The sequence below is a fragment of the Pelobates fuscus genome, chromosome 1 (assembly GCF_036172605.1).
Source record: "Pelobates fuscus isolate aPelFus1 chromosome 1, aPelFus1.pri, whole genome shotgun sequence".
Classification (NCBI taxonomy): Eukaryota; Metazoa; Chordata; class Amphibia; order Anura; family Pelobatidae; genus Pelobates; species Pelobates fuscus.
In genome coordinates this window covers 68,946,776-68,958,031 of record NC_086317.1, presented here as the reverse complement: position 1 = coordinate 68,958,031, position 11,256 = coordinate 68,946,776, and the positions used below count along the sequence as shown (strand labels likewise).

The window sequence follows — 11,256 nt, the reverse complement described above, 5'->3', positions numbered from 1 at the left end:
CTGTGAATTTGTAAGAGGAGCGTGTGTCTTTGTATTAGTCTTCTCTTCTGCCAAAACTCCCGGATTTCAGATGTTTATTAAAATAAATGCTATGCAGAGGTTTCAGCGAAGCACAAAACACGACTTGTTCAGAAATGAGCGAGAAACACTGAGCTTCTTATTCCATGCGGTTTAAAAATGTAACCCAAGATTTTTCCTTCTGCTATTTCAAATCAACAAGGTTTGTGTGTAATTTCCCCCCCATGCCCCCCTCCCAACCCCTCCTTTACAAAGATATGTAGATTATATATAGAGAGGGATGTGTGTGTGTATATATATCTTGCTCGCTGAAGCAGCAGAAAGCCTGGCTTTGTTATGGCTGCCAACAGGGGGTGACATGACTTGGAAAATATTATTCTTGCAATTTTGCAAATTGCCATTCAGTTTTCGTTAATGAGGGCACTGTTTCTTTAACCAGGCCTTGCCCCTTTAAAAGATGTGGGTGTGGTTATGAGGCTGGCCACTCCCCTTTTGTGATGCATCTGCTAAGAAGTCCATAGCATGCTTAGTGTCAGCAGTAGCCACAGCGCCCAGCAGTAACTGTGATACCCTCCCCTACATGCAGGCTGGGCGGGATCTGTCTGCAAAATGTGTCTGTCCTTAACCCTCTGTGCCCTTTTCATGTGTTAACACTCTCAGTCTGGCTTTTGCTTTTTTTATCCTTACCCCGCTGCTCATGTTTCTGTTCTCTCTGTGTGTCTATAACCTCTTCCCTCCTTGTCACTCTCTTGCTCTCAGACGCTTCCCAGCCTTGCATTGTTTCACAACATTTCCCAGTGGCAGACAGGGAGGAGGAGAGCTGCACTTGTGCTAAATATCTCGCTGGAGACCACCAGCTCCTGGATAGACACCCTCACTACAGCTGGGAAGTGAAAGGCTGGCAGTGCTTCGAGCTGCAGATTGCCAGCGAGACGGACAGGCTGAGGACGAGACCAGAACTGCCATGCGTTTTTGTAAAGGGCACGCTGTCTTCTTGTGGAATATAAAATGTATCTAAGGCTGAATCCAGATGCAGTTCTTTGAAATTACCAAAAGACTTCTTCTTTGCATTTGCAGGCTCTGTTCTTCATCGTGACTGTTAAAATATGGAAGGATTGTTCTAAAAACACAAAATTGCAATTTGTGTCCTCCATGACCTGGTTGTAAGGAGAGAAAGCTGATCCCGAACGCTGCTGTTCTGGAATGCATTGTGCCCTGCTTATAACGGACAGCTGGATATAAAGTCGTGTGTCTGTAACCATTCTCCCCCCTTTTTCTCGCCGTCACTTACAGTTGTTGCATCTCTGCCTGTGCACAAGTTTTTCAGCCCATGAGAATGATCCGTGTCTGCTGTTTTTTTACGCTTTCATTTCTGTGGCAGCTGCTGGCATTAGCCCGGACGCTGGAGATGGGTCTCTACGACGTGGAGAGGGGGAGGGAAGCCAAGTGTGAGCCCATTCAGATTCCCATGTGCCAGGGCATTGGCTACAACATGACCAGAATGCCCAATTATGTAGGCCATGAGTCCCAGGCAGAGGCAGGGGTGAAGCTGCAAGAGTTCGCCCCTCTTGTTGAGTATGGGTGTCACGTACACCTCCGTTTCTTCCTCTGCTCTCTCTATGCCCCCATGTGCACAGAGCAGGTGTCATCTTCAATCCCAGCTTGTAAACCCATGTGTGAATCTGCCAGGCTTAAGTGTGCCCCCATAATGGAACGCTTCAACTTTGGGTGGCCTGAGTCACTGGACTGCTCCCGGCTTCCCAGCAAAAATGACCCTAATGCCCTCTGCATGGAAGCACCTGAGAATGCCACAGGTAGTGACCCACCAAATAATGGACAAGGTATGCTCCCTGTGGCTCCACGTCCTCCACGTCCATCAGGTGCTGGGATTGGCGTTCCCAGCCGGTGTGCTAACCCCGACAAGTTCCTCTATGTGGAGAGGAGTGGAGTTTGTGCCCCAAGGTGCAATCCTGGTGTGGATGTCTATTGGTCATCAGGTGACAAAGATTTTGCTCTTGTATGGATGGCAGCCTGGTCTGGCCTATGCTTCATCTCAACTGCCTTCACAGTGCTGACTTTCCTTCTACATCCCCAGCGGTTTCAGTATCCTGAGAGGCCCATCATCTTTCTCAGCATGTGCTACAATGTCTATTCCACTGCATTCCTCATCCGTGCTGCTGCTGGCGCCCCCAGCATAGCCTGCGACCGTGAAGGGGGAGCTCCCTACCTAATCAGAGAAGGCCTTGAGAGCAGTGGTTGTACTCTGGTTTTCCTAATCCTTTATTATTTTGGCATGGCCAGTTCTCTTTGGTGGGTTGTGCTGACTCTCACCTGGTTCCTTGCAGCCAGCAAAAAATGGGGTCATGAGGCCATTGAATCACATGGTAGCTACTTCCACCTGGCTGCTTGGGGAGTTCCAGCTGTAAAAACCATAATTATTCTCACTATGCGGAAAGTAGGGGGAGATGAGCTGACTGGACTCTGCTATGTTGGTGGGTCTGATCCAAGTGCCCTTACTGGCTTTGTCCTAGTGCCACTGTCCTGTTACTTGGTTACAGGCACATCATTCCTCCTGACTGGCTTTGTTGCCCTCTTCCACATCCGACGAGTAATGAAGACTGGGGGTACCAACACAGAGAAACTGGAAAAGCTTATGGTTAAGATTGGGGTATTCTCTATCCTCTATACAGTCCCTGCTACCTGCATCATTGTCTGTTGCTTCTATGAGCGCCTCAACTTAGCTCACTGGGAATCCAGGGCTCGTGAGGAAACCTGTAGGACAACGACTGTAAGTGGCAGACCGGACTGTACCTTACCCCGGTCCATTCCCAGTGTAGCAGTCTTCATGCTTAAGATTTTCATGTCATTGGCGGTGGGCATTACCAGCGGGGTATGGGTATGGAGCTCTAAGACTCTGCAAGCCTGGCAAGGCATATTGTGTCAACGGCGGCTTGGAGTAGTAGGTGCAAGGACTCAAGGGAAGCCTCGTGGTGTGGTTCCCTGTAGCTTGGGGAGCTGTCCTTACAAATCGCCCCCACTGACTCTACAAGTTGCCAAGTCTGGCCCCTTTATGGACACCCCAACACATGTATGAAGCACATGGGAAAAATAACTAAAGGGATAGAATGTTTCAATTCAGCCCTAAATTGGTAAATACACTTTCATAAGCAGGTTTAATGAAACTTGTTTAAACTGATAGAGTACAGGCTTTTCTAAGTGGAGTCACTCTCTTGTGGGGAAGGGTTATTTGATTCAGCAGCACTAAAGAAAATTAAGAAACAGGTTATGAACCTGAAGCACTCTAGCAGTAATGGCATTCTGGAAAGTGATGTCCTATTAGTGTGCTTTATGCTGGGTCTTTAATTTGCCTAAATACCCCTTTGCTCTTGGCTGCTTTTCTTTTGAACACTGAGCCCATAATACAGCTCTTTTTGGAGTGTTGCCCTCTCTCCCCAAGCTCACAGAACTCAAAAAGACACACTTCACAGTTTATCTCAGTCTCTTTTCTAAAATTTCAAATCTGTTCTTATGCTGCCTTGCATTGCAGGACGCTGATATTCCTTGCTACTGACATGAGAAAGAAAGGTGTTAAGTGTTTGTTTTTTTGGAGCGGCTGGTAGCTGACAGAATACGGTTATTGGGCAGGAATGCATGTACACAGAAAAGAATGTGTTAACCGACACATAAAGGTTCTCCAGCCAAGCAGGGAATTGTTACTATATATAAGTGCAATGCAATAACTGGTATAAGGGGGAGTGCATTTGTTGTGGACACAGCTGAGTTATGAATGGAAATTAAATAATTCATTACTCAGAGGTGGAATTATGTCCAGTTTCAGGTCTACCTAACCCCTCTCCCTTCATGACTCACGTTGATAAAGGTACATTGAATTAAGGGTCACTTTAAATGTCAGTATAACTTTATTTAAATAGCTCTGTCGCTGCAAATGAGACCACATACCCGGTACCACTTGTTAATGTATTTGGGATATTATTACTTGCCACCAAGGGCAACATCTAATAACTATTTAAGAACTGAAATGGAATAATAGTGCATTGTCTTTGGTGCAGAAGTAGTTAAATGTATTTTTTGTATTTCATTTTAACAGTAAAATAATCATGCATCCATGGTAAACGGTTGCATCTTCTACATTGCAGAAGACGTGTTGGCTATAAACACCATAGTATGTTCTAAGCACAGCCAAAGCTTGCTAAATAGTTGTGATTTGCAGATAAGGGAATTCAACACCTGGCACTTAAATACAGCACTTGTCAACTAGGGAAGCATTTTAGGAGCTGTAATCTGCATTGGGTAAATGGCTAGAAGATGTCTATCCGTGTTTCCCTGAATAAGTGAAGGGGGTTAGATTCTCAGCATTTTAAAATGGTAAATATTTACTGCTGCCCAGGGACTAGCTCCTAAATACATTAGCTTGATTTGTTATTATCCCAGATACTTAGCTGGTGTTGGTTGGCTATTTATAAAAAACTAAAGTAAACGAATACAGGAAAAATTGCTTTTATTTACAGCGTCACAAACAAGGCTACACGTCTGTCTCGTAGAAGTGTTATAAAACTGAAGTGTAGCGTTGATTGTGGCGAATTTAATAAATAGATGCTTTTCAGAAGTGGTAGCTGATGAATACACCCAGGGCAAAAACAAAAATTATGATAACCTGCAGAGATTAAACATTACTTGGCATTACCGCCTACGCTCACCCAGCCTAACTGAAAAGGAGCAATCGCTTAATTAAAAATTTAAAGGACGTACGTTTAGGGACAGAGCACAATATGCTTAAAGTGAAAGATGAGCTTTAATTCACTAGCCACTGTAGGGGGCTAATAGCTACTTAGTGGAGGTCTCCGAGTTCTCCAAAACATTCAAATCTCCTAACCCAAAAGGCAAGTGAAAATGCATTGAGGCAGAAAATCTGCAATTCCTGTGGTACACCGAATAAAAGGGAAAATGTGTGGTATGTAGAAAGGGTGGACCTCAGCTGTTCTCTTATTTTCATTTAGGGATTTAAAAAAAAATTATAAATCAGTTAATTGTGTTGAATTGACAACTAGCGAATAACATGATGGCAAAGAAAATTCAATTTAAAGTAACTTTGTCAGTGAATCAACCCACTTGTGTTATGTTTACCAAAATGTTGTAATTCAGTTGTTCATTCATCATAAATTCATTTAGTAAATAATTCCTTTAAAGGGGTATTGGGCACATGGCCAGCAGTGCATTGTATTAAAGGAGCCACATGGCAAGCCCAGCAGCTATATCAAAATTCTCTGGAAGTGTCAAAGGCTGACTGCATAGATGGGAGTTGGAATATATATATATATATAAAAGCCAATAATGTAAAGCCAGTAGCTTCTGGAATTGTGTTATAGGAGTCGTAGTTCAATTGACAGCAGGAGACCAACAGTTTGACACCCAGGCAGAAATGCATGACCAAGTACAGTGTAAGGCAACACTCCAGGTACTGTCAACTACAGCTGCTGAGATAATGCACCTTCAGAGGCAGAAGTGCCAATATTTGTCTCTCAATCTATGGAGTACATCATTTTTTTTATTTCTAATTTGTTTAAAAAAAAAAACGAATTTTAAATAGCAGATTTAAACAGTACATTTTAGAACAGACGTACCTAAAAGGTAGCCCCCCAGATGTTGTAGAACTACAACTCCTTTAATGCTTTGCATGCCTTTAGAATGACAACGCATCATGGAAGCTGCAGTTTCAAAACATCTGTGGATCTACTTTTTGGGCACACCTGTCTTAGAACATAGAGCGACTATTCCCACCTATCTGAATTATCATAGCACTGCATTGCGTGTTCTGCATATATTGTATAATATTGTAAAGCGCTGCGGAATCTGTTGGCGCTATATAAATGGCAATAATCATAATATACCACCTTCTCATGAGGATTTTAGAGATCCATCTTAAACCAGATCATCAGAGGTATTTACTAAACTGTAAAGTGTCATGAAATCACAGGTTGTTCAAAGGTTATTGAAAATGTTCAGCTCAAATTCGCCAAATTGCAGAAGTCAGCTATGATTCGAGTTCTGCTATTTTGGCCTACAATTTAAATTCACTGTGAATTCCTGACATTTCACAATTAAGTCAATAACCTGACACCTGTGCATGAATACAAACGACCATCAACATTTTACGTACTACAACCCTGAGCTGTGGTTTTATGTGTGATTTAAAATAGCAGTGTGGCCACCTACCTTGAATGGACTAAATTACATGTTGATGGCTGGATAATTAAATATAAATGCAGTAAAATGCTATTGAGTAGATGACATGCTGCTGGTTTTTAATGTTTGTTTTTTAAATACAGGTATTATGTGAATGGCATTAACTTGCAAACCATTCATTCTTTAATTTTTTTTTTATTCGCCCAATGACCCTTTAAAAAATGAATTATCCGAAACACCTTAATTTTACTCTTCTGATGATCCGTAATTTCTGGATGCACTTTGGAAGGCTGTGCATTCACAGTAAACAATCTGTTTTGAGCAGAGCCTGATAGATATGAATTGCCTGTTCTAGCCCCTTGGGGAGCCACTGAAATAGAATTCTGGCATAATTTTGAGCACTAGCCATGGAGTTAAACCAGTTAAATACATCTTTAAAATATATCAGTCATATTTTATTGTTATGTCTATTTCTTTCTCAAAGTTTTTCTACCATTTCACCTTTTGTGGTCTTTGATTTATATTGTTATAGTGCTGAAGGCAGTGTCCTGTTACAGCATGGGCTCAGTTACAAGGAGTAGAATGATAAGTAACCACTCACTGTAGAACAGATACTTCTCAATTCTGTTAATTGTTTCTCAGGATGCCAGGTTTTAAGGTCATGGAGTATAAAGTGATCCACAAGCGATCACAATGGCATGAAGAACAAAGACATGCACATAAAGGAACACTCAATTTAAAACAAAACAAAAAGTTATATATATATAATTGGAGCATTCCTATTTGTGTTTAGATTACTGCCCCTTTCCTCTATTTTGCCATTGAAATAGTTAAAAGTAACGAAACTCCTTTATTATTATTATTTTATTATTTATATAGAGCCAGCAAATTCCGTATCGCTGTACAATGGGTGGACTAACAGACACGTAATTGTAACCAGACAAATGGATGCACAGGAACAGAGGAGTTGAGGGCCCTGATCAATGAGCTTACATGCTAGAGGGAGTGGGGTAAAGTGACACAAATGGCATAAGTACGGGTAATGAAATAGGTTGCTTGAAAAGTATTCACTTTATTCCAGAGCCTCCTTGGGGCAGCTCCATCGTGCCTCCTGTGAAGTCATTATTACTGATGTGTCCAGTCAGAATCTTCGGGACACACAGTGTATTGCAATCTGCCCAAAACGCCTCTCATAGAGAAGCATTGGAACCAGTGCTTCTCTATATTAATCACTCCCTTCCATTTTGAATGGTGAGTGTGGCAGGAAACCCTCCCAGGTGTCTGCGTCAATGCTGGGAGGTGTAACTAAAGAGATTTATAAAAGTGCCAATTTTGCTTGAGCGGTATGGGACATTACTCCTATAGCACTTCAATAAGCTGGAGTGCTTTAGGGGCCTGGAGTGTCCTTTTGTGCTGAATTTGACCTATCCTAATTTTAATTTTCAAATAATTCACTAGAATATATTTACAGATTATCAAAATGTCGGATTTAGCTGCCATTTTTAAAGGGCTGGCGATGGCCACTATTTTGATAATTCTAACAGTAAATATGGAGGTATAAATTCATTGTTTTTATACATAATTTCTTGGAAGGGAAATGCTTCACTCTGTGTCCTACCTTACAAGTATCATGTTGTGGCAACCTGCATTTTTCCTGCTGTTTGTATTACAACTCCTATTACCCCAGCTATATCCGTGCCATACATTGCTCCAACTTGTCTTAGCACATTGACTCAAAAATCTTACCATCTTTCCTAAGCAAGCATGATTTAAAAAAATAAATAAATAAATGGGTGACCAGACATTCCCTGTGTTGGGAGTGTAGTCATAATAAAATCAAACACTATCTGAAAAAAATTGATTTAATTTTTAACGCTATGTGATCTGCAAGTGAAATTGCCAGTAAATTGTATAGATTTAAAAATATTGTTTGTTTGTTTTTTCCCCCATCTCCAAGTCACTGTCTTATTGGGTGGAGCAGATGTGCTTGTTTCTCCTCCATCTCCAAATGCAAACCAAGACATGTCTCAATCAATAATAATATCTAGTGACAATTTTAAGAATGATCCGATACTGCATTTAGCAAAACGGAAGGAAGAGGGTTCACGTGCATCCACTGTAGCTTCTGAGAGGTTGATCTATACATTTTGCTTGTAATGTGGCTAGTTGAATGTATGGGTTAAAAAAATTGTATAATATCAAGTTATTTCATGGTTTATTTGCGTGGCAGAGTTCCAGCTAAATCACCTTATTGCAATGTGAAAAATGTGCAACAGAGTTTCATAATAAACTGAAAATCTGGTCCAAGAATAGAAGTAAAATGAATGCAATCTGGTGGTATAGGACGGGACATTTGATGTGTGTTGTTAAGGGGGAAAGGGATTTATGATACTTTTTTTGTGCCATATTCTGCATTAACCCAGGTGTGCATCCTGTGTACAAGTGGTTACTTAATGAAGCATATGAGGGAATGTAGAATCTGCATCTTCCAAGAGGAACATTCTGATAGATTTTCTTTAGTGCTGCATTAGTATGAGGCAGCTGATTTGAAGATTGGTATTCCAAACCAGTTCTCCAGCATCTCAAAGTGTGCAGGTTTTCAAGGCCTCCTCATATATCAAAGCAAGTGGATTAAGCAATGCTTTAGTAATTCTGACAGATCTATCTGTGCTTACGTGAGAGCTGCCAACACAGGCAGCAAGGTTTTAAAGGGTCTTATTTAAAAACACCATCCTCCGGCATAATTGTCAGTTGTATGAATATTTTAAGTACGCTGTTTAGCAGCGATGGCTAACCTTGGGACTGGAGATTTGAACTAATCACGGAGGGAGGCATGCGGGAAAAAATGTAGTTGACATACGTCTGGAGTGACAAGTTTAGCCATCATTGCTATACCACAATCAAAATAGCGCATTCGTTACTGGAATAATCTGATATATAAAATAGGTTATTCAAGTTAGACAGAGATGGTGAATATCAACTATCAAGGTCTTCTATAAGATTATCATTTAAAATATGAATACAATATAACTACTATTCAGGAGCAGATGTAAGCAACATTCGGCACACAAGATGTTCTGGATTACATCTCCCATACTGCGCCTACAGCCACATTACTGCCAAAGCATCGGGGGAGATATAGTCCAAAATATCTGGAGTGTCGAAGGTCGCTTATCCCTGCTTTAGAGCATTGCAAGTCGAGAACATTTGTTTTAGAATCCAACCTTTTTTATTTTTGTTCACACTAAACATTGAGTTGTTACTCGATTTTTATTTTTATTTTATTTGTTATCCCGATACATGTTTTCTAAGACCGCTTTTGGCAAGATGTAGAATTTATACATTTTAGCTTTGGAGCCCAGTCGGATAGAGACTGGTTAATCGATAGGATAATCTTGCATTACATCTGATGAAACATCAATCCAAAGGCTTGGAGGTATAATAGCTTCTTTCTAATGCATTTCAATGGACCTAATAATAATATCATAGAATTGACGCATTACCGTGAGGAATCGGTTAATCAATCATGGAAGGGATCCCATAGGAATCACTGTGATTTAATTAAATCATTTAGCTTTTTTATGCCTACATTTTGCAAATCAGTTGTCAGCTCACTTTTCATAAACCCCTGGGTGTTTCCACAATAGGACATCAAACAACTGAATCAATCCACCTGTGTCCACAATAAAATAGTTTTTTACTCTGAACAGTTTAACTGAACTGAATAATTACTGATCCAGTGATATTGAAAGGGGCAATGCAACCGAGAGAGTCAGATTTATAAAGCAGCATCAATTCTCCTGGTAAATAGGTAAACATAGCAGGGAAGGGGTTAATGGCAGTAGATATTAATTTTGTCTTTGTGCAGCTGTTGATAATTAAGGGTTATATGTGGGATAGCGCCCATGAATGGAGACCGCTGCTCCACGCCACCGCTCCACCCCTCTAAACAGATATCTATATATATATATATTTTTGGATTTGCATTATATAAGAAAAAAATATTGTACTGGTTTTGTAAAGTACTGAATATAAAAGTAATAATATTATGCAGATGGTAATTTAATGCTGTAATTTATTCTTGATGTTTTGATGAGATGGATTAATAAACAGACTTTTGTGTGATGTCTTTTGTTTTGTTTTATTTGTAATCCTTCTGCTCTTGTTCATTGTTTGCAACATTATCGCTTGGAGTTTTTATCAACATAATCCATAATGCCTATCACACATTATGGGGTGGGCTTTGATTCATTTTAAAACTGTTTCTTCTCTGGAAATTGCACAAACTGCAATAAAGTATTGAAAATTTGTAAGTCAGCTTATAACGTATGTTAACACTTTCCATGTAATGTTGAGGTTTCATTTAAAGAGACACTCTAAGCACCAAAACAACTTTAGCTTAATGAAGCAGTTTTGGTGTATAGATCATGCTCCTGCCATTTATGAGTTAAATCACTGTTCAATTCACAGCCATTTATGAGTTAAATAACTTTGTATATGCAGCCCTAGCCATTACTTAGTTAATAGTTCATAATAACATAGGTGCAAAAAAAAATTGGAAAGATATTGTAATAAAATCTGGCCGATTTTAAACCTTCTAAAAAAAAAAAAGGCACTATTTGGATATCTTCCCCAATGTCTATGTCTCTAACATAATGCGTGCTCTGGCTGTGCCTGATTGAACTGGGTTGTGAAGTCAGTAGCTAAATATTCAACATATACATTTAGCACCAAAACAACTCCAGCTACATTAAGCAATTTTGGGGGATAGATTAGGCAGTCTCAAATCAGCGTTCTCTGCCATTTAGGAGTTAAATCACTTACGTTTCTGTTTTTTCACCCCTAGACACACCTCCCCTGGCTCCCTTCATTTTAAATCAGATGTTACAACACAGTGTTTACTTTAGAAGTTTTTTTATCTCCTGCTTTGTTAATTGAACTTTAACCACATGACAGTCTATGCCATCTTGCAGTGCAGGGCCCTGTCATGCAGTAAAGGTACCAGCAGGTTTTAATTTCCCTAATTTTGGTCCC

At 40.3% G+C, this 11,256-nt stretch overlaps 1 protein-coding gene across 1 annotated transcript; it reads left to right on the top strand.

Moving 5' to 3' along the window:
• The first annotated feature begins 436 nt into the window (after window positions 1–436).
• FZD9 (frizzled class receptor 9) lies at window positions 437–10,030 on the top strand. Its single transcript, XM_063449572.1, has one exon. It carries the CDS (start codon window positions 1,349–1,351, stop codon window positions 3,110–3,112), a length of 1,764 nt encoding a protein of 587 aa, XP_063305642.1. The 5' UTR covers window positions 437–1,348; the 3' UTR covers window positions 3,113–10,030.
• The last annotated feature ends 1,226 nt before the right edge of the window (window positions 10,031–11,256 follow it).